General features: G+C 37.6%; 2 protein-coding genes and 1 long non-coding RNA gene across 3 annotated transcripts; 2 read left to right on the top strand and 1 right to left on the bottom strand.

The window, feature by feature from the left end:
* Positions 1–1,834: 1,834 nt before the first annotated feature.
* Positions 1,835–17,677, top strand: LOC136255040 (uncharacterized). Its single transcript, XM_066047759.1, has 20 exons — positions 1,835–1,877; positions 2,567–2,758; positions 2,810–2,926; positions 2,983–3,288; positions 3,334–3,424; positions 3,468–3,781; positions 3,874–3,993; positions 4,081–4,156; positions 4,680–4,876; positions 6,091–6,157; positions 6,364–6,580; positions 6,747–6,950; positions 7,014–7,167; positions 14,652–14,919; positions 14,971–15,036; positions 15,092–15,315; positions 15,373–15,542; positions 16,062–16,143; positions 16,193–16,228; positions 16,934–17,677. The coding sequence occupies exons 1-20, from the start codon at positions 1,835–1,837 to the stop codon at positions 17,521–17,523; spliced, it is 3,534 nt and encodes a 1,177-aa protein (XP_065903831.1). The 3' UTR covers positions 17,524–17,677.
* Positions 8,529–12,010, bottom strand: LOC136256881 (uncharacterized). Its single transcript, XR_010701705.1, has 3 exons — positions 10,695–12,010; positions 9,347–9,418; positions 8,529–8,832 (listed from the first exon to the last, which is right to left on the bottom strand). It is a non-coding gene; the product is annotated as an uncharacterized lncRNA (long non-coding RNA).
* Positions 17,678–18,116: 439 nt separating the features above from the next.
* On the top strand, positions 18,117–19,013 carry LOC136255039 (4-galactosyl-N-acetylglucosaminide 3-alpha-L-fucosyltransferase 9-like). Its single transcript, XM_066047758.1, has one exon. The coding sequence runs from the start codon at positions 18,117–18,119 to the stop codon at positions 19,011–19,013; it is 897 nt and encodes a 298-aa protein (XP_065903830.1).
* The last annotated feature ends 5,809 nt before the right edge of the window (positions 19,014–24,822 follow it).

Below are 24,822 nucleotides of genomic sequence, written 5' to 3'. Positions count from 1 at the left end.
CGGTTGTATACAATCACTGGACTGGACTAGTGGACTGGACTGGTGGACTCAGTTTTCTTTTCATTTCAGCACATATTTGGGTAATTGATTGTAGCTATTGCTACATTGAATGTAAAATATGCAGGTGGACCTGTCTACTTGGCACTATCTCTTATCTTAGGATCATGTGCAATTCTCTTTCTTGACATAATCTCTATTGTACGACTACCATTCGTCTTATCATGAAGTACAAACCATACAGCACATGTGTATGTAGTGTTGTAGTAACCATGTATCCTACAAGTTATAGTCATGGAGTCGGCTAAATTAAGTGGTGATAGTTAACTGTCTTGCTATTCAATAGCTGATACAAAGGTTCTATAGTTTTTGCACGACAGCAACAAGAAGTGAAATCATGTGCTCAAGATTTCAACCAATCAAGTTGATTCAATTTGAATTTTAAACTATAATTACCGCATGTGACTTCTGTTTTAGATTTGTTGACGTGCAAGAACTATTAGAACCTCTATACATAGCTGAAGTTGACAAGTCTGGCATGATCACACCTTTCTTTAGTTTGTGTGTGGGTTTCTTTAAATGTGGGGGAGTGGTCTAACTACATGAGACTAGCATACTTACAACCAGTTTCCCAAATATTTGATTTTAAAAGGGAAAATACCTAAGTCCAGTAGTCCAGTCCACCAGTCCAGTCCCCTAGTCCAGTCCAGTGATTGTATACAACCAACTTATACTATGTTCACCAGACCCCTTTCTTTCTCCGCTCCCACACAAAAGTAAGAAAAGTGTCTGCCTGGTTACGTGAAACTAGGTACCTATACATCACATTGACTTACGTACCAGTCTACTCGAGTTTATTAATAGACTCAGCTTCCTCGTCAGCAGTATTCCGTAAGGCCGCTCCAAATAAATTCTCTGTTTCCCGTCCACTGCCCACTTCTGGTTACTGCCAGCTCTAAATATTCCATTATTCCGTATTCTTTCATTATTTTCTGATTATTCTTGCATACTGATAGGCTTAGTAAAAGCTATCTTGAAACAGTGTCAGTTCACGTGTCAGCAGTGCTATCAAGTCAGCACAACCTTCATGTTTGAGTTATTTTTGCAACTTGCAAAGAAGGTACAAGCTTAAGCATGCTTTTATGCAGCCCCTTTTTGGCTGTGCCAGGCAAATAATGGCTTGAAAAGCTAGCCAATCTTATAATGAAATAATGGAAATGGACCGCCCGCCCGCATGCAAATATGCCTGAGTCCAGGACGGGAAACAGAGAATTTATTTGGAGTGGCCTAACCCAAAAAGTTGGTAGAATCAATGGTTGACGTTCCATCTCACCAAAGAAACAGCTGTCAAACTCCTTCAGTCATAATAACACTGATTCTCCAAACCACAGTAAAGTGCTTTGGTAAGATAGTTGATCTATGTGTTACGTCAAGTCATGAGTCACCCGCAAGTTACATAATACTAGTCACGTGAGTGGCATGGCCATGGGATAGGGTATCCTAACAAAATATTGTACGGGAATATCACGGAAGTTGGGTCAATCCTCATTGTGTTCGAAAATGGCCACACCGTAATATAGACTATAGTCATGATCTGTAATCCTAAATCGTGTTTATCAGGGCTTATATTGCTCGTCGCTGTCATGGTGTTGGTAGTGGTCTGTTTTGTTTTCAGACACGGTGAGAGCCCAAGGTCGATGACCGATTTTAAATGAATCTCGTTACGCGCAGAGATTCGCGCGCCCCAAATCTAATTATTCGTAATCGCGCGCCTCGATTAATAGTTGTTCTTGCACGTGACAAACTGCTGCGCCCGGCCGTGACTGAGCGCGAAAACATGAACGAGGCAGGATCATCTGATCACTCTCTCGAGGTTAATTGTATGTTGTGCTGTATCTGTAAACATTTCTGGTTTTCCTCTACATACATTTTTAGACAACTCAGTGCATGGTCATAATGATGGCATTAGTATACATTGGCGATTCTAGGTTTCTAGGCAACTTGGGGGTAGGGAGGGGGAGGGAATAGCACATCTATATACAACACAATGAGTTATGTTAATTGTAGTTCATGCTTTGTTATACTTTACCACTTGGCTAGTGCAGGTATAAAAGGCACTTAGGAGTAAAATTACAAGGTTAAATAATTAACCATAGATACTATCTAGATATATTATCTATAGTCACTTTTAAACTGATTTGAAATTGTGGATGGGATGACATCTTCAGGTAGTGCATTCCGTATCTTAATAACTGTGTAAGCAGGGATTGGCTACACTGTGCATATATATATATATATATACACTAGTACAATACATCTTCTCCAGCACTTTTATTTCAACAGACTTCCACATTAGTGGAATGCTCTTCCACTTCTGGATTTGTTGGTGTTTGAGAGCAAAACTTTTCAACATTTTTGGTCAAATTTTCTTAAACACTTTGATGAACAAAACCATTTATCATGTTGCTCTTTAACCCCACACCTCAGCTGTACCAGCATACCAGCTGCAGTACATAATCATTTTCTTTTTGTAATTGTGTATTTACGTATAATTATACTGTAACTGCAGCAAAATCTTTAATAAATAAAATACTACCAACAGCTCATGTGTTAATTCAGGTGGTGGACATTACAGCTGATGTGCTTGACCAGCAATGTATTGTTAAACAAGGGCGGTTCATTTGTGAATTCTGTGGTGCACATTTTTATCATGCCACTGCACTGGTTACACACTGTGAGAAGGAGCACGGCAAAGCTCTGCGTACGTATATACATGCATAAGTACTAACGCATGCATGTGGTAATTGTGCAGGAATTGAACAAAAATCATTTTCAAATTTGCTTTCATTTATGTCATGGAAAGAGGAAGAAGAGAAGTTGACATATGCATACTTTGTTAAACCTAATGGTGAAGTAGTCAACAACAATGGTAGGTATAGCATAAAACAAATGAAGATATTAGATTACTGCATAAATGTTCTACAGGAAGCAGTCGAACTATGATGTATACATGTTGCAGAGATGGCAACAAACGGGGACATTCAGGGCCTAACAAGACAGGCAAAACACGAAAGGCACGCCCTAGTCGTAAACTGCAAAATTGCTGCATAGCAAGAATGATAGTGACGGAATGTCTTGCTGAAGGGAAAGTGGAAGTGAAGTATATTTCTACCCACACTAACCATACTGTAGAACACAGTGAATTTAAACATTTACCAATTCCAAAATCAGTCAAGGAAGACATATGCCAACAGTTTGCTGCTGGTATATCTTTAGAAAGAATCATGGACAGTAAGTAGCCATACTATGTATAATGTGTCTTAATAAATTGTGTAGATGTGAGAGGATCTATAGGGAAGAGAGACCAACGCAGAAATTTTAAGAAAAATATGACAAGACAGCAGTTTGTCACACGACAGGATTGCAGGTTTGAAAAAGTACATTAGAGGTGTTTTACGAAATTTTCACAGGAATATATGTCGTAAACTAAATGATTTTAGTCGCCATCGTCACAATGAAGATGCCATATCTGTCCAACGGATAGTAGAAGAACTTAGGCTTGAGAATCCATCACCTGTTTTGTTCTACAAAGCACAAGGTCAAAGGGATTCAGAACATCCTAACTTAGCAGAAGACACCTTTCTACTTATCCTCATGACCAGTTTTCAAGCAGGACTGCTTGAAATGTTCAGCAGTAAGATAGTGTGTTTGGATTCTACCCACAAGACCAACCAGTATCGCTTTAAGCTGATAACTGTTGCTGTTCCTGATGAGTACCACACTGGTATGTAGCTACAGCTGTTAATGAGTGTATTCAAATGTTTTAGTAATTCAATTACTGTTATTACACTATGTAAACATAATTAACCAATTTAGGACAACCTGTAGCTTGGGCTATTGCAGATAAGGAAGATACAGACACTTTGGAAGTTTTATGGAAATCTATTAAGATTCGCTGTCCCAATGCAATTATAAACAATTTAATGACAGATGATGGTACGTATAATATGCACCTTTTATAATAATGAGGCTCACAAGGAAAATAACCATAATATTATAATTTACAAATGCAATATTTTACAGATTCAGCTGGAGCTAATGCTTGCTTACGTATTTATCCTAGTGTACGCCATCTACTTTGTCGATGGCATGTTGACAGGTAATGTGTTACACTCAACATACTCATTAGTGCTGCCACGAGATATCAATATAACAAGGTGCTGATATAGTCAATCAGTTATATCGAAGTATCATGATATAGTATAATGATGTGGGGGAGGCCAGGCATAATGGTATTTGGCATTTCATTAAGTTATGTGTTGATGGTTTAGAGGTAGATACATGCCAACCCCAAAGTAAACTGTGAGGTTATAAGGTTTGTATGAATACCAGCCACTTTTCTCAACTGTATAGCAGTAGTAAAAGTAAAATCCATTTAAAACCTGGTAAACATGAGTAACTTTACTTGTGGTATACATCCACCTTAAATATTAGCTTACAATGAGGAATATGTACATGTTTGCCTTGCAAATGTTGCAGTTAGTTCTATATCGTGATATAAACCTTGGTGATATATGATATAGAGTTTGTCTATATCTTGGCAGCACTAATACTCATATACAGTAACACTTAATATATAATAGTACAAATACTAACAATAACATGTTTCTGCTAAATCACAGGGCATGGCAAAGGAAATTATACCATCTGGTTCGGAAAGAGGAACATCGAGCTGAAATGTATGCATGTTTGTGGATGCTTATTGCAGAGCAAGACATCAACAAATTTCTTGAATTGCAAAGTCTTTTTGTATCTTATTGGGAAGAAAAAGAGCACCAGTTTTTGACATACTATCTAAAGGAGTATAGCAACAGAACAGGTATTCATATATGTATGGGTATGGAAGCAACATACATACTGCACACACATACATAATTTGTGGTAGGAATTAACATACGTACGTACATACATAACAGATATATATAGTACATTAATCCAACAACTGAATGTGTTACTGTATAATACTCTCAATAGCAGCTTGATGTATTATATTGATATACGTCAAGCGATTAGCCAATAGAATTAGTATTACACTTGTTTGTCAAGGTCCCTTGACAAAAATCTATAATACTAATTTGATTGGCTAGAATAGTGTGGTGTGTTTCTATTAGAAGTAAATGTCCGACTTGACAACTATTGTTACCATAGTGATAAATGCCCCAAGGTATAACACAATATGGTTACTTAGCAACGGTTGCTAGGTAACCGTTGCTAAGGCAAAACTCATTTTGAGACCATAGCAACGGTTGCTAAGTGTGATCGGTCTTTTGCAGTGGTTATTTTTGAATTTCTGTTGCCTAGTAACAGTTGCTATGGTTGTCGGATTAATTTGCAATAGGACAGATGGCTGTGGTATTCGGGATTAATAGTTCTCGCATTGTAAACAGGAAGGAAATAGTGCTCGGCTTCGCCTCGCACTATTTTACTCCTTCCTGTTTACAATGCTCGCACTATTAATCCCGAATACCACAGCCATCCATCCTATTACATATACATATACGGATAATGATTTATCATCCAGATAGTAATTTGATGCCATCAGAATAGTTTATAATAATCTGAAGCAATTTTATGCTAACTTTTTCTTGACACATGTAGCTTCCACAATTAAATGTTACTATAAACTTAATAAATTTTCGTTTCAGAGTTGTGTTTATTTCTATCCTATTGTATAGTACTAGTAAAACAAGCATATTCACATAATAGCAAGTAATGATATCACTATCCGTAGTATATCCACAAAAATTTTGTTCAGGATATTCAGATTGTGAAAAAACTGCTATCTATTTCAGCCCCAATACATACATACTATATCATACCTGTGTACGTACATATATACATATATACATACAATTTCTGCATCTTTCAAACATACTTAGTATAACATCTTTAAACAGGTTATAGGACCAGGTGTCCTACAGACCTTCAGCACTTGTGCTGTAAAGCCTTAATAAATAAACACAGACATACATATGTACGTACATATACACAAACAATAACATTGATGTGCATAATGTGTATACACATCTACAGAGAAGTGGGCAATGTGTCATCGAGTCTTTGACCACCAAGATGTAGACACTAACATGCTAGTTGAGAGGTACATGCAAATAGTGTGTGTGTGTGTGTGTGTGTGTGTGTGTGTGTGTGTGTGTGTGTGTGTGTGTGTGTGTGTGTGTGTGTGTGTGTGTGTGTGTGTGTGTGTGCACGTTTTATGTAGTGTGTGCGACTGGTGTGTATATGTAGTATGTGTTGATGCTTACATGCAATTGTTAACATAAGTACACTAACACATCTTCTTTACAGTTTCCACAATAAACTCAAGACTAATCCACGCTATCTTAATCACCATGTCAACAGACGGTGTGATGACCTTGTGGAAGTTCTATTAAAATTTGAAGTGGACCAGTTTTACGACAGGATGAGGAAGGAAGTTATGCTGACACCACAGCATACATCCACCAAAGTAGATGGTGAAGAGAGACACACCCGGGGAGAAGCAATACCAGATGTATCCATAAAGGTCAGTTATTGTAAAGCTAGAATTCCAAAATCTGGTGAGAAAACCCTTCAGTACTGAAAGTGTACAACCCAAGGGTCTATCTACATTACCATCAAGCACACAAGTTTTAATACTGCAAATATCATATCACTGTATGAAGAATTTAGCATGTGAATGAATTTTACAGATGATTTCTGAAGCTATGTTTCAAGTGGAATCCAGTGAAAAGGACAAAGTTTACAGCGTGCACATACTGTCAAACAGCTGTGCACAACAACCCAACTGTGTACCACACTGTCAAGATCCGACATGCTTGTATCTCTGCCGTCATATGATGAAGTGCACATGTATTGATTACACACAAGGACACTTGTGTAAACATGTTCACAAGGTACAATCTCTGTAGAAACTACATACACATGCATGTACTCCCATGCGTTTAAACATACTTTAGGTCAATACATTGTTAAAGCATTCAAGCACAGCTGTGGATGACGACATGGACTGCAATCCGTATCCAACAGATAATTCCTGTTTATCAGATCTAGATCAAGTAGATTCTACTGTAAAAGAGACCATCAATCAGCCTGTAAAGAGACCATCATCAGGTATATAGCCATACTACATACATATATGTGCTCTGTGTGCTATTGTGGGGGTGAGGGTTTAAGAGCACACTAATAATCCTCTTGACCACGAATTTGATACATGTACACATGATATTTGAATACCACTGACCATCAATAAGCAAGCGAGGTACGACACGTGTTAAGCATTATCAATAGAATGTGTTGATTTTTTACCTTTAAACTGATACTTTATGATACCTTGAATACAATTTAATGTTCTCCATTGTTGCTGTTTGCCTTTCATTTAATGCAGTAAGTTCTTCATAGGGTTCAGTGGGGGTGCTCAACACATTAAATGAAAAGCTTTCATTGAAACCCTAGCATTTTAATCGCTCTATACAAATGTGTTCACATGAGTGTCCTTTGACCTATCAAGACTCACGGTAGTGAGTCGCGCGGCCAGTAAAGCAGAAACGCGCGCCGCAGACAATAAATGACGCGACCACTACGTGAGGATTTTACAAGAACGAACGTTCTCAAATTTGGCCTTCCTGTAATCCACCCGTCACTTACGCTATCCCTCTGAAACTCTGGAGTTGAACTCATCGTGTCACTAGTAACTACCACACAAGCAGTGAAGCAAATCCATGCCGATTGTTTCGTGATCGAGATTGCCGACATGAAAGGGGACGTTTCATTTTTTTTTTTATCGCATGCGGTTAGACGCAACCGCAGGTGTATGCCTTGCGTTCCTTTGTGCATTCCGAACATTGATCGCCCTGTTATCGCTTCAGTATTCACTCAATCACCTCAAGATTCACATCATCGATTTCACCATACATGATTACCCTACAGTCGTGATTTCAGCACCAAACGAAGTTTCAGTCGTCCTCAGTCGACCTAGAGGCCAAATACAAATCCCAGATTGTTGTTTTCCGCAATACTCGCTTGGCATGTAGGGCAATGTGTCTTTAAACTGTTCTGAAAGTTTCGTTCAGATTGAAACATTTGTTTTCGAGAATGGCTAGTTTGAAATTTGAATTTAGTCGCCCCCACGTCATTTGCTCTCTAAGAATTTTACTCGGAATTTAAAGAATGACGCAGAGCACAACTGCGGTCTCTGGGTATTGATGAACTGGCGCTCTATGTAGTTAATCAGTACATATAGCCACCAAGAAGTGTGCTGCCATAGATTATAGTCCATAGATATAGCTAATCTATGGTGCTGCATACCATCCTTCGTTTTGAAATTAGTCGCCCCCACATAATTTGTCCTCTAAGGGCGCGGCTTAAAGAATGACACAAGAGTACAACTGCGGTTACCAGTTGTTGACACAAGCTGTGAGTAATTAGCACATGTAGCTAGCTTAAAAGGAAGTGTGCAAAATCGCCTAATACAATTGTCACCATGCATTATTGCATTTTATAGCACCCCCACACAAAATTACACATGTAATTACAACATACAGAGGAGACACATGAATACCAAACACTTTTCACAACAATAATGTAAGAATTGTACAATAATGACTGTAATATAACTGCTATGCAAATGTTTTCCAGTGGCCCGCCATGGTAGCAAGTCTCACATGACGGCATGTATATTCATCCAAACACAATGGGAGTAACGAGTGAGTATGATGACAACAAGTTGGTATGACTCCATTTGTAGAATCCAGATGAGTGGGTGTGGCTCCAGTATGTCTAAACGGTTAACAAACATTCCTGTTATAAATACGTGCTAGAGTTGCAATATAATAGTATAGTATTTAAATGCAATAATACATAGTCTCCATTGCATCACTATCAAACGACACTAAGTGGAGGATATTGTTGCATCTCTAGTATGTACACTCTATCAGTACAACCTATCTTAATGGCCACTAGTATAGAAAGACAACCACTCTTGAAAAGCCAATTCCAATTGAGAATTTATACACTGTTACCTGCTGAATGAGTGAAGGTGGCAATAAACAAGTTCCACCGTAATTTATACACGTGATCTGATCCTGTATATTCTGTCAGTGGATGAGATCCACTTGGCCAGGACAAAATGTGACTCAAGTGCCCTGGATGATCCATACTCAACCAACTTATGACCCAGTGGCACAATGGAACTGACTATTTATAGAGAATACAATTACATTTATTTCTAAGATGTGTGGATGTGTGGACACATTACAACACATTACATGTACATACAAGACACGCTACGTACTGTTTTAGCATTTCAAGTCACCACATTATACACGTACCAGTCAACAATGCTTCATAGTGCCCATCAGTAAACCTGAAGAAAAGTTACGAAAAATAAAAATTCACATAAGTACAATGAAACCTCATTAATATGGCAGGCTGTGGGACCAAAAAATTTGGCCTGAATAACAAGGTGGCCTTATTAATGAGGTCATAAGTAATGCTTAGCTATATTTGGGACCTACTAGAGGTGGCCAATATAATGAGGTGGTCTTATTAAAGAGGTGGCCACTAAGTGAGGTTTCACTGTACATATAGTTCACAATATTGTGAACAATATTAATGGTTAACAATATACACTGAAACCTGCAGGTCACTTCTTGTGGAAGATTGCTCTCTACACAAAATGACACATTCAGAGATTGTATTTAGATGGATGATACAGTAACGCATTGTGACTTCAATACTCGTGATGTGTCACTGCTAGGCAGCAACCATATACACGGCACTGCCACATCGCACTTGCTCGCACACACAATTTTGCTAACGATTTTACAAATTGATAATTAAGGGGTGTGGCAACTAGCTGTTTCCCTTCTGTACAAGTGGCCACCAAGACAGGTCCACTGTGGATGAAAGCCAGGCATTAGATATTTGGTATTTCATGTGTTGAAGACATTCCAGGGCTTCTGGTAGTCTCAAATCTCACCACAGTTTAACTCAGGCAGTGTTGTGGTCACCACTAAACTACTGGAATGCTGTGTTATGTTCATCTTATGCTTGGCTACTATATTGTAGAACTGAAATGGATACTCTGAAAAATATATCCTATGGATAATGACTTCATCACTTTCTTCATCAGGAGCTTATAAGGACCAACAGTGAAACTTTTTACACTTGGGGCTGACAGTCAACTGCCTATGTCTGAAGCAGTGCTTTTGGTGCTCTAACAGATTGGCTGCCCCCTTGCTGCCAGCACTCACTGTCTCATACGCTGTCATACACTAAATCCATCTCTATAGCCAGTTAGAACAGCATGCTTCTTACCTTTTTTTAAGGCCGCATAATGCAGCCACCTCTTTAAAAGGCAAGGTTAGAAAATTTTGTCCCTACGGCCTGAATAATGACCAGTTTTCACTGTACTATTAGTGATTAGTGATCATGGGGGATTATTTATTAAGATACTAAGATATACAAACGCTACAACCTCTAAATATAGCAGTAAATTTTTTACCCTGGTCCAATGTCTCATAATAATCGTGACTTCGTGAGAGACTCTACTGTGACAAATACATGTTTATCATGATATGTGCTAATCGCCTTTTTACAATTAAGTTTTACAACACAAATACATGTATAGTTAAACTCACCAATTGCGACTAAATCCCTTCAACACGAAAAGACAAATAATGAGACAACCTTGGAGACAACAGCCACACAAGCCTATTCTGGTGCGTTTATTTAGTAGTAATATAAATTTTAAAGGCGTTTATTTACAACAGGACATAATTACGCGCCCCTCTATTGTCTCTGTACATACTTGCCTTTTCTTTACTATTCTCATTTCATTTCACAAGATCTCTTGGCAGGGGCGTAGCTTCTTCACTTGAATTAGTCAATGCTTGAAGTAGATCGAGATACTCTAATAAAACAGTCACATTTCTACAAGTGCCATATTTTTATATTGTAAAGTCTGTAAGTAGCTAGTAATTTAAACTATACAATCCGATGCTAAGCAGAAGTTGTAACTATGCTAAATATTGATTGCTGTGTTCAGCGGTGGAGCAAGTAGTTGATATGAGGGGGGCTGGGCTGACCCAGACTTATTTCTATAGTTTAGTAAGGTGAGACCAAAAAAAAAAAAAAAAAAAAAAAAAAAAAGGTCGCAACCAACTGACAAGAGCTTCCACCTCACCAGCTACCATTTCTAGCTGATAAACTACATAAAAATCCTTACATAGCTCGCTACACACTGAATACTTTATTAGAGTGACTGCTCTATTAGAGTATCTCGATCTTTATCACGGTTTTCAGCCCCACTCCAAGAAAGATAATTTCGGTGTGATATCATTCTGAGGGGGGGCTAAGCCCCCCCCCCCCCCCCCCTTTCCGCCGCCTATGGCTGTGTTACAGCTGTTTTGTGACTGCTCTAATAGAGTATCTTGATCGTTTCAATGCAGTACAAGATGAAAGGCAAAGTGTTGTTAAGGGTTTACTAGTTAAAATGGGTGTTAGTTGACTGCAGTTGCATGCCACTAACAGGGCCGTCCAGAGAAATTAGAGGGCCCAGGGAAAAGAGTTAAAGAGGGGCCCAGGGGCAAGGAAGGGTCTAGATCCTGACTGCTCTATTAGAGTATATCGATCTTTCTTTAAACAGGTATTCAAGTGGCCCCTTTCAGGCTGTGGTAGGGGGAAAAATACCCCAGTTACCCCCAATGTGGGCGGCCCTGGCCACTAAAATTACAGTTATATTTTAATATTCTGTCACTGTAATCTGGGGTTTCTGTCAAAACCATGGAAACTACTGACTCACCTACTGTTATCAACAGTGCATTGCTTATTCTAACAAAAAGTATTGAAATCCCATCCAAAAACAGCTTATAGCTGTAAAAAAAGTGCGCGTCCAAGTAAAGCAGAGTTAACTGCGACAAAAAGTAATGATATCATAATGCGGCCATGTGCGAGGTGTGCAAGTTGTAATATTAGCTAATCAGATAATACAATGTTATTGTTAAAGTGTTAATGAGAACTATGTGATGCTGCTAGTTTTGAAGTGTGTGAGCATCTTCATAAATGCCACATAAATTTAATTCTCAATAAAGCAATGTGTATAGATTCTCTGATAGTAATAAATAGTTTGAGTTTGGCCGCCTTTCCTGTATACAGCAATGCTACGAACAAAGGAAAGGTGGCCAAACTCAAACTATTTATTACTATCAGAGAATCTATACACATTGCTTTATTGAGAATTAAATTTATGTGGCATTTATGAAGATGCTCACACACTTCAAAACTAGCAGCATCACATAGTTCTCATTAACACTTTAACAATAACATTGTATTATCTGATTAGCTAATATTACAACTTGCACACCTCGCACATGGCCGCATTATGATATCATTACTTTTTGTCGCAGTTAACTCTGCTTTACTTGGACGCGCACTTTTTTTACAGCTATAAGCTGTTTTTGGATGGGATACATTTTGCACAAAATGGAGATGTGCACATGTACAACAAAGGCTCTAGAGTTTTAATGATGCAATAAGTGGGTGTATCAATATTGCCTCCATATAGTATCAAACTGCATACAAGTGATTCCACTTACACGTGACTGCACCAGCTAGTTTATTAAAGTATTCAGTAACTCAAGTTGGGAGAACTGTGGTGGAAGAAAGCTGAAATAAACAGTAAAATAGGGTGCGTCAGTCTGCAGTATAGCTAGGTGTTATTGTTGCTATCAAAGCCACATTTCCAATGAAATACAGCTGGTGTACACTTCCTGGCTAAGTTTTGTGTATGCATGTAGCTTTTAGAATTGGTTGTTTATTCGGATTGGTTGTTACGAATTAGCTACTATTAAAACAAATTCAACCTCCCTGCAAAGGACACCTCCATATAAAGGATGACTCAATATAAAGGAAAAGCAAGTACTGTCCCAAGTGTCCAATATTTAAAGGTTCCAATGTATACACATTATCACTTTAGCACTGACCTATAATATACACAGTACGTATCTTCTACCATAGATACTATACTAATAACATGAAATCGGAAACTCTGTTTAGCATGCCGGCACTCCTCGTTGTTCCAGAAGCTATTAATTTGACAGTTGCATCAGGTACAATAATTACACTGCTAACTCAGTCTATCTTCACTACACAGAAACTGGCATATATTCCAGCGGCTGTACGTTTGCCCAAATAAAGTCAACTTCTACACTGAGGTCAGTGGCGATTCTAAACCTGACTTACGGGGGGGCCAAGTAGGGAACAGCATAACTACTGTAGTTTGGCTGTAGTATAAAGCAGAATTTCAAAGGGGTCTGGGGGTGCAACCCCTAGGATTACAGCCTAAAATTTATACTAATAACATGTAAAAATAACAATACCAATCTATACTGCAATTTTTCCCCAAGATTTAAAGTTATTAATTATTCACACTTGATTATCACTTATCAAGCTCTGGAGAAGGTGTTAAGCTTACCAAAGTATGGCACAAGCCTTTTGAAATTGCCTTGACTTTAAACACAATGCAACCTGCATGTCTTCAAATACTTGGCAAAACTTACACACTATGGTTTTGTTGTGTTGTCCAATTTACGAAACAATTTGGGTTAAATTGTGTAGAAACACTCACTTACCTTGGTTCTTCACAACCTTTAGCGAAGCTAGCATCTAAATTATCAGACTTATATAGTCCTTCACCAACTGAAAGAAAATACAAGGAGTGCTTATTTGGAGTACATAATACAGTTGAAACCTCCCTTAACAGTCACCTGAGTTGGGCAGTCACCTCAGCATTACAGCCATGTGACAATGGTCTCAACCGATTTCCAATCAGTTTGTACAGAATTAGTTTGACTTAAGTGGTCACTTCTGTAACATGTATAACAGCCAGCTTTAGCAGTCCCAAACAGCACTTCGCTATAGAAAAATACCTCTCACAAAATGGCCAGCTATAGCCTACAGCCATTAAGGTGGGTAAACTAGCTGCACTGCTCCATACTTCTGTATTCACTTCTGTAACACAAAGACAGGTCATATACTCACAATATAGATAAGCTCATAGCCGCTCCATTCTTAGCACAATTCTAATTAAAGCTCCTCTATTATTTTGATTCTGGATTTCTAATTGTGTAGTTATCAGTTCACCATCTTTTCTAAAAGGTTGAAGTTCTATAGTATAAACCATCTTCACCCCAAGGAAGTCTAGTCGGCTCAATCAGCTGATAGCTAGCTAACGCACTGTCTCCACCGACTGGCACTGGTTACAGTAGCTTCTGGCTCTTATCTGTTTTGTAGTCTGTCAGTTACGTAAGTGGTGTACTGAAGTGTAGCAAAATGCATGCATGTGTAACTAAACCTGACTAAATAACTGGAACCTTTGTATAAAGGCCAAACCTTGGTTGTGGCCTACAGTTGCTTTATGGAGAATGCTGAGTTAGGCAGCCACCTCTCTACAAAGGCCAAATATTTCTGGCCCGAAGGTGACCGCTTTAGACAGCTTCCACTGTATATTGAATCCAAGCATCCAATCCCATGTTATTTGTACGGTATCTATGGTTTTATGCATTCATTCATTCAAGTTGCATTGGCAATAAATTTAGATACTGCTGGGAAAAAAAGAGAAATACTACACTATGTTGATGAGATCACTTTTGCTGTAAACAACATAGAAGATGCCAACGTGTTAGATAGGATGCTCTCCCTGTTAATGCAAGCCGCGAGTAGTAGTAAGGTTTGTACAAGACAAGAGACAAGCCAGACATTCACAATAAAGGACAAATTTGCACCAGCACAGAAAAACGAAACTCAGCTGCGATTCAAAAAGACTTGTGCAGATCCTGGGAGGAAAACTAAGGCATCAACTATGAGGTACGTAGAATAACACTATTTCATGCGATTATAGATATGACAAAATTACAGTTGTCCAACTAATGAACAAAAGTCAACATTGTTAGTCAACATGAAGAAATCGCAAGATAAAGGAAGGTAATTAAATAAGATATGTAATGCTAAATGATAAAAATATGAATACTGCATGCAGTGACGCTAAGACTCCATGCAGTGACGCTAAGACTCCATGCAGTGACGCTAAGACTCCATGCAGTGACGCTAAGACTCCATGCAGTGACGCTAAGACTCCATGCAGTGATGCTAAGACTCCATGCAGTGACGCTAGGACTCCATGCAGTGACGCTAGGAAGGAAGCAACAGATAACTCAATTATTGTGGAAAGCTACCATAATAAGCCAAAGATAGCCATGCAGTGTAAGTATATCCAAGCATGCGCATAATAGCATTATTATAATACTAAGCATCTTACAGGTGAAAAGAAACGGAAACGCTGTGGTAGTTGTGAAGCATGCAAAAGAAATGATTGTGGAAAATGTCGAAACTGTGAAGACATGGTGAAATTTGGAGGATCAGGCAAAAAAAAGCAAGCTTGTATACTCCGAAAATGCAGTGAATTGTGTCAATTACCACCACAACCACAGGTGACAATAACCAACCATAACTATGCACTATGTACAATATGTGACCACATTACTAATTCCTCTCAAAATAATTCAGACCCCAGGCATCACTATGTGGCTAACAATTTTTTTGCAAATAATTATACTTTAAACTGATCGTGTCTGCATTGTGGAACCTCACTCACATATACTAAAATTTGTAATAGCCACCACTGCATGCCCATGGAACAAATTTGTTACTAATAGTTGTTTCAAAATATGGTAATGCTATGGGGCTACAATTGAATATGCTGGTTAACTCTGCAAGGATGTCTGGCTGGTCCCTAAACATCCCTTAGCATGTAAATGATGTAAACTTGTGACACTTATAACACTTATGTATACAAAACATACAACACTTGGCAAGGACAATACAGCACTCTGCTTCATCTCATACTGCATTTTTCCATACACACATGTGGCAGTGCTTTAACTGTACTTTAACATTATTTAAGTGTCCGTGATATGTACATAAAAGTATCGCAACACATTTTTAAATAGGCCAGTACACAATGGAGCCACCTTCATCTGCCCTCTGTCACCAGTGACAAACCTACAACCAATGACTTGACTTCATCAACAGGTAAGATATACGAGGTAATTTGAATACTACTTGTTATGTATTTCTACAGAAGGTGTATGTACTTCGGATACAACATTCATGAAAGGTAACCATGCATGGCGTATTTCATGTAAGGACAAGTCCAAACATGCAGCTATAATCCCATGCTATATACGTACATATATAGTATGACTTATTCAGAATAGCATTATGACTTTAAAACTAGTTCCTTCAAGCAAAAGGCCTTAAAACTGTAAGCATTACAATTCACCATCAGACACAGTAGAGGACAAATATTAAGTCTATTGTGTGCATGTGTTGTATATATGCTAAAGCACTTGTGGGCCTGAAGTGCTTGTCTACATGCCAGGGGAAACTCAAGCCCTGTTGCCTTAGCTATTATCAATAGTTATGATAGTGTGTAAAGGAAAGTAGTAAGAAAGTCAGTCAGTCAGTAGAAATTACACTAAAACAGTTTGTAGCAAGAAAGCACCGAAGGCTAGTTTGATTATACATAACCATTACTGCCATGGCACCATGAAGTCATTAGCATGTAAAGTCACTACTACACGCGAGAATAGTTTCTAGTCAACATTTTACTCATAGGACAAAGTGTACCCTGTCTAGTACCTCTTAGATTTCAGTGCATGTTTGGACCCACAGTGCTCATGTAAATAAACTGCCCATAATTTTACAAACTATGTATTTCCATTTATTATAGTCATAACAGTTTTATGTAAATGCTGTTGATAACTCTCTAATAGAAATCAAAACTGAATACCAATTAAAACTGTCACTGTCTTAAACTTAGGTGAACAACACTACAATGAGCCACCCATAGTCAAGTTATGTGACGGGCTTTTATCAGGACAAAAGCGGAGAGTAGTTAAAATGAAACAAGATGGAAACTGTTTTTACTCTGCATTGTCATTTCAATTATTTGGTACACAAAATGAACATGGCTCTGTTAGACACGTGATAAACAGAATAGTATCCCGAAACAAAACCATCTTCAGGCCATTCTTTATATCAACATCTAACATCAGAACAGTTGAGGAGTTATGTGAGCAGAATTGGAAGTCAGGTGTATGGACTACTCAAGTTGAGGTTATAGCTGCAGCCACAATATTTCGTGTCCCGATATACTTTATATCTCCATCCACTGAAGAGATGAAGTGGAACGTCATTCATCCACTGAACAATACATCAATTCGCTACCCAGATTTTCCTGATGTGGACGTTGATGAGGGCAGCTTTCTACGACCATCACACTTTGAATTGTTGTACCACCAGAATTACCATTATGACGCAGTGGTAGCAGTGGATACTGGGATGGTGAACACTGATGTTCCCATTTTAACTGGTGCAACAAGCACTGAACCAGTTTGCATAAGTGATTAACTTTTCTTGATATAAGCACACACACGCACACGCTGTGTCTGTATTAAAGATGGATTTTTTAATGTGTTAGTTGTCTGTATTAAAGATGGATTTTTTAATGTGTTAGTCTGGCATAGGTTTTGTAGCGAGTTTATTCTTTTAATGAACTAACAAATATCAGTTTATACTCAAGTAAAATACACCCATAGATAATGACCATACTTACCAGTCTACCTTGGACTCTGGAGGATTCATAAAACTGGAGTACTGTCTGGTGACCTCTGCTTGTACGCAACGTGCCATGAACGAATCGTGATACGGAAGAGATGCATTTAAAAAAATACGGAATTATACTAATTAGTTTTGGGGCGCGCGAATCTCTGCGCTTAACGAGATCGATTTGAATTTACCTATGATGAACTTACGGTGACCTCGAGAAGAATTGATTTGACCAAGATGTCTGAAGATGGAGATAGTACACGTAGTAATATTGGAATAAGTAGTAGTATTATTGGCGAGTCAAAAGAAGATTTGTGTTCTGGTAGCATTGGTGGCCTGCATGATGGTAATCCTTTGTGCGCAAACCATAGTAGAGTCTCATTGTGTTTTCAAGAATGAGGCAGACTGTAGTGTGGCAGCTATATCTTCACAAAGAAGAGGCAGAGAAATGTGTACTCCCAAATAATGCCCTCTGTTTTCTTACTGATGACTATTCATACTACAAAACTGCTGATGTTCTGTTGGTCCTCGACTGCAGTAGTTTGTGCAATCGACCTGCATATCCAAATCAGTTAATTCTCCGATACAATCGTGAGCCTCCCCGATTTGAAGGTCAGACATGTCAACAGTTATCGCCAGATTACATGAGAGTCAGTTACACACTATCTAGTACTATCCCTTATCCATACATGTGTTGGCCAGACACTCAACATCCTTTACTAAGTGTGCTAAAGCTTGATCCACCTTCTGGAAGGCGTGGGGTTGTGATGTTTATCACTAATCCTGAACATTGGAGGAGAAAGTACATGAAGGAATTAATGAAATATATACACATTGATTCATACGGAAAAACTTTTCATAACACTGATATGCATTCATCAAGGGGGCGTGGCTCTAGTGATTTCCTGTCTGTTAAACTACATTTGATCAAAGAAAAGGGCTATAAGTTTTTAATTGCATTTGAAAATGCAATATTCCCTGAGTATGTTACTGAGAAAATCTGGCATGCTTACTTGTCACAAACTATTCCTATTTATTATGGCACTTCAGATGTGTATGATCAGGTACCTGGTGCTAATACTTTTATCGATGCTACAAAGTTTGATGGACCCCGGCAGCTAGCTGAATATATTAAAAAGATAGAGCAGGATGATTCATTGTATAAATCATTTTTCAATTTTGACATTAACCAAACTTTGAGGTTTCAAAAAAACTGTCCACAAGAATCATTGGGATGTGCCATGTGTAAACATTTGTATCAAATTAAACAGGAACAATGTAATTTTATTTGAATTTTTTAGTTTTTAATCCCATAACTAATTTTATATACAAAATGACATTATTCACCGATAAATGTGACCGGATCTGCAAAAAGGGGTCTTATAGCCTTTCCAATTGCATGCACTTGGCAATCCATAACCTGACTTGTGAGTATGGTACCAGCCTGAAATTTGGTTGCTTTACACTCTTGATGAGTTATGACTTGTCAAACTTGGAAATTTGGAAAGGCCTTTTTACAGATCTGGTCACAAATGTGTTTATCTGGATTTATCTTCAGTTTTCAATTAAATTGGAGGATGTATACATTTGGTTCATCTCCACTAACATCATTCCATATGTTTAAGTTTTATTTCTGCATCAAGTAAAGTTTTGCAAACATGGATTTAAAGTATTGTCCAATTATGACCTAAGATGATGCTTGCAAGAATCATGTTTTTGCTCACCTATAGCTTCCCTTATAATAGTAAGCTTTTCTCTGGTGAATACTTATTTCTGTGTCAATTCTAATTTGTAATTGCAAGTGAAGAAGACATTATGCAGAGGGGAGGGGAGAGAATCAATCCTATTATATACAAATTCATTATAATGTTGATTTTGTTGAATTAGTAAGTAGAGGTAATTTCTTCGATATGTATGTAGTCTGGTAGCTAGGTTGTTTCAGATGCTTACAGGTGTGTGGTCCAAAAGAGCACTCAGTTCTTGCAAATGGAACTGGTACATTGTTCACATGAGATCGGGTTGTGATGATGGATTGCTGTGGTGTTGGATGAAGCTATCTATATCACTAAGTAGGACATATGCATAGGCATGGATAGCAATAGAAGGAGGGGGGATAGACCCCTCCACTCTTATATATTTTAGAGGGCCCTTCTGTAGCCTCTCCAATTTTTAAGACTGAGGTACTCTAATAAAGCAGCCACATATACCTCAGGAGGGACACATGTAAAGTAAGTTGTGAATAATCTTATATCAATGGCCAGGTTTCTAGCTTTCCAAGTTGATGGATCATTATATAAGTTATATAATATATTATAGGTTTGTACAATTTGGTCGCCACGGCAAAGAAGAGATAGAAAAGCTAGTGAACATCAATCGAGGAGCTGCAGGATTAAACAATATTTGCAGTTTGATACACTGCAAATATTGTTTAATCCTGCAGCTCCTCGATTGATGTTCACTAGCTTTTCTATCTCTTCTTTGCCATGGCGACCAAATTGTACAAACATATAATATATTATATAACTTATATAATAAAATATATTCATTCTTTGAGCATGGTTATTCATGCAATTTAAGATAACAGTGTACAGCTAACTTTATCTGTGATGTCGTCATTGCCATGGATGTGTTTGGATCATACTATGATTATCTACACACAGACTCTAGTGTATATATAGTTATACTTCAGAGGGCTCAGTCTCACATATCAATGGTGTATGGCCAGTTTTCATTCTCAAACAGAATGAAAACTGGCCATACACCATTGATATGCTCGACCTCACCCTCTTCATACAATTCTAAATAGCTTGCGACCACTTTGTGGTCTGAGCCATTTATGAATTCTCTATTATTTCTAATGAGATGTCATGCAAGTACTCATAGTCAAAATGTGATAATTATTATATTTGTAACGTACAGTACCTTCAAGACAAACCAAGTACCTTCCCATAATTGCAGAGATTGTAAGTCTTTGGAGTAGGACTACTTTGGAGCTGTTGACCATCACTCACTGACAGGCCAAAAAGTGAGAGAGCCAACTTTGAAAAATTTACACAGTGGAATTTGCAGCATACAACAGACAAAGTTTGGAGACTAAGGGCTTGCTCCCAGGAAAAGATTCGTATTTTAGAAGCCCTAAGAGCTTATTGTAGACTATTTTTCTATGTTTTTGCAAACAAATTAAGTAGCTGCTTATAGCTTTTTAAGGAATTATAAAGGTGACTGTTCTATTAGTAGGCTTGAGTTAAATGTGCTTAAATTTTTTCTCGAAATGCTTTCAAGAAAAAATTTTCACCTAATATGCTGATCAGTGTTCCCATTATACTTGCTCCTAGTTTAGCAACAATTGTTACAATTATATCTTAATCAGTAAAATTTAATGCTGTATTACAGTATTTCATTGCAAAGTGACTAGTGATCTAAGGAGCTACGTATGTAAAATCTATTAGGGATTATTGATCTACTTTCATGGAATTAAGCTCCATAGTTTGAAATATCCACCTAATATGCTAGCATTATGTTGGCATAGCACTCCAGCCTATTGTGCTTTTAATTATTATATGATGCAGGCCTACCCATTAGAGCAACTGACTGCTCTATTAGAGTATCTTGATCTTTTCTTGCAAGCATTGTCTAACAAAAAGTCAGGAGGGGGTGTTTCCATCACTTTTATGCCCACTGATGTAATCATGATTTCTAATAGTATGTCATCCACAAACAAGCCGGTGCATTCATGTGCATTTAATATCACTGAGCAACTTTACATATTATGATATATAGACAAAAAAATGTAGTGCTTATTATGCATGCATCTTTGTGTGTGTACAAAATACATACCACATCTTTAACTGACAAGATGAAGTAAGAGTCTCTGACATATAGGGAAAAGGGTTTCATGATCATATCCAGGGTTTGACAAGAGTGGGTATGCCATATAATCAGGGTAGTAATATTATAAAGCAACTCCCCCAGAAGGTTATAGGTACAGTATTTTACATGCAACCAGGACTGAATTTTGTGATGCAGAGTAGTTTTATGCACAAATATCTAAATCATAGTAGTAAGTCAAACTTTTTAAGTGGTCTACATTGATCAAAAGCTGCATGTTGGGATCAGTGACAGTCATGACTTCAGCAATAAGCCTTAAGTAAATATATAAGAATGACATACAAACAATGCAATTTGAAAGCCAGAAAAAATCCTAGCAGGCTACATAGCTATATAAGTGTGCCCATGCATGGGTTGGTGCTGCAGATGCAAGTATTCATAGTCAGTGCAGATTTTCTTAATAGTTTTACACATGGTGACTGTTCTATTATACAATAATTATTTGACTGACTATGTTAAAGTACGGTATCTCGATCTTGTGTATAGATTTTTAATTATTTGGGTAGATTCACCACTGATCTGCCTATGTACCATCAATTAAATGGTACACACAACATTAACTTTATAATATGGATTGCATATATTATAATGTCAAAATAGGAGTATACGCAAGCTTAAGTGACATTGTATCACAGTGTGATTATCAATAAAAGTGAGGAGTTAATTACAGTACAAACAGGTAAGACCATGACTATGACCAGCACTGAAATGACCTTGCATGAGTAAAGCAGCTAGCTATAGTCTTTTCTATACATAGTTTAAATGTTGGAAACCAGTCAGCTAATTTCAAGGGTATAGCAACAATATTTAAAGTGAGAGGGCTAAAATCATGACTGGTTGATATAATTCATACAGTGTGTAAAGTTGGTGTTGTTCAGCATGCAGAACATGTACTTTCTATAAGGGTCTGGAGGCAGGCCCCAACAAGAATTTGTTAGCCTTCTGAGATTCATTTTGTACTATGATGTATTGATCTTTAAAGTGGAGGGGCTGAACCCCCTCTAACATGAAAGTGGGGTGACTCTGGCCCCCATACCATATATATACACTTATGACAAATTTTCTACAGCTACCCCTGAGCATACTAACCATCGGAAGGAAGTTAATTTACCTATACATTTGATATAGTTGATAAGTAAGTAGTTATAACAATCCTCATTTGCCCCTGCTTCTATCTGTAAATTAGTTATAATGCTTTCCAGCAGATATAATCAACAGTCACTCATAAATACCATACATCTCACAGACATCTGGTCCAATGCCATCATTAACCAGAAGCTGAATGTGTTAGAATACCACAAGCCATGAATTAAATTCCAACTATTATATTAATGATAGTACACCATAAAAATACTATTTATATACCTTAACCATAATGATTGAAAATTGACATTTTTACCAAAGTTATTATCGGTAGTGATACAGTAGCAGAATATCTACATACTGTGATAGTACTTGCCAAATATTCTACAATACAAAAATGTATACACCCCTTTTGTGATGGGAATAGTTTACACAGTGCAAGATATGTTTCCATGGTGTAATGAAACTTAAATGAAATTTTCAATATGAGTCTAATTTATCACAAAAATTGTCATAATTTACTGTTGCACATTCCTTTATGTATACCGAAAAGTAACGACAATTCCTTACATAATTCTATTTACATTTCCTTTACTCCTGGAATTTTGCAGATTCAGACATTTCTGTCTCAAGGAAATGTCACAATTCATTATGCACTAAATGTCGGGAAACACAGCAGTGTTATGTGCAGTTACTGTTAGTATGCACACAGCAGCTACATGCACTATTACAGCAAAACCAATAATTTATTTAATTTTGGTAGGGTATAATCAATCCCTGTGATCCCAAAACCCTATTAAATGTCTATGGAATTTAGAAAAAAATGTTTTATTTAACTACTAACTTGTGGACTGGCTAACTGATGCCTCCAGCCAAGCATAACTTAACCATGAGTAATGCTACAGGATTGTTTTCTTCACTGTTCAACATTTCTGCTGTCCAAGATGTGCCTTTTTGCCAACTGCAGCAGCTACAATGCATGCATCATGGACTCACCTTTGTACCCCATTTCTTCCTACCACAGCATAGGTGTTGATTCACAGTTTAAATGTATGGTAGCTTCAGTACTTAATGTGACTGGATTCATTGCAAAGGCACTACTCATCCTCAATAGTATAATGCATGTATAACAAACAGTGAAGAAATCAAACGTGTAGCCTTAACCATAGTCAAATTACGCTTGGTTGAAGACATCAATTAGTTAGTCAGCAGTCATATCAATCAGTTTGTAGAAAATGCAGTTATATAATTTTTTAATATCTGTGATAGTGGCATGATCATCATGAGACTTATGTGTTAAATAATAAACAATTAGTGTATTAGGTCACATGACAATTAGACTATAAAAGGCATGAATTGTAATTTATTGTGAGTCTCAATTTGCCAATGAAAGTGGTAGCTGATGTTACTTGTTCCTGCTAAAGGGGGTTAGCTAGGTTAGAACTGCTTTCTGGTGCACCTGGATTGGTACATATCACAGAAATATGTTGGAAGGGATTGGAGATATTCAGAGGTATAGCTAGCATTGAAGCAACCGAGGCAGTTTCCTCAGTAAAATTTAGGAAACTGAGTTTGAATGAAGAGAATTCATCACTACAAAGATTATGTCTAATAGAGCAGTCACCTATGTTCAACTCTACATAGAGTAGCCTTGTCTTCTAAAACTTTCTGGCTATGCTCTTGACATTTATGGGTTTAGTTATGCCTAACCAATACTGCCAAACTATTATGAAAGAAATGTACCAAGAAAGCCCAAACTTCCACGGTCCCGACTATAAAGTATTACTGTACTAAATGATGATCCTTACTCAAATGCAATAATTCTATTTTTTTTCTTATACTTGCATCTAGCACAGCCTGTTCACTCTCACTGTGGCAGGTTCACTTTAAATCGTTTACATCTCTATTGGTGACAAAAAATTGTTTGTATGTGTTAATAAAGTCTTTGTTCTTACAGAAGGCTTGAGGTGTTATTTGTAGCAGTGTTTTTAGCTAATCTATATGTACTATACTGTTAGTCTCTATGTACTGTAGTCTTGTCCTAGGTCACATGAAGGTTGAACGTGTAAGCAGCTGGGGACGTTTGGCATCGCCTTTAAGGTCTATGCCCATGGTTGAAGTGGTACGTGA

The sequence above is a fragment of the Dysidea avara genome, chromosome 5 (assembly GCF_963678975.1).
Source record: "Dysidea avara chromosome 5, odDysAvar1.4, whole genome shotgun sequence".
Taxonomy (NCBI): Eukaryota; Metazoa; Porifera; class Demospongiae; order Dictyoceratida; family Dysideidae; genus Dysidea; species Dysidea avara.
This window is presented reverse-complemented; position numbering and strand designations above follow the sequence as displayed.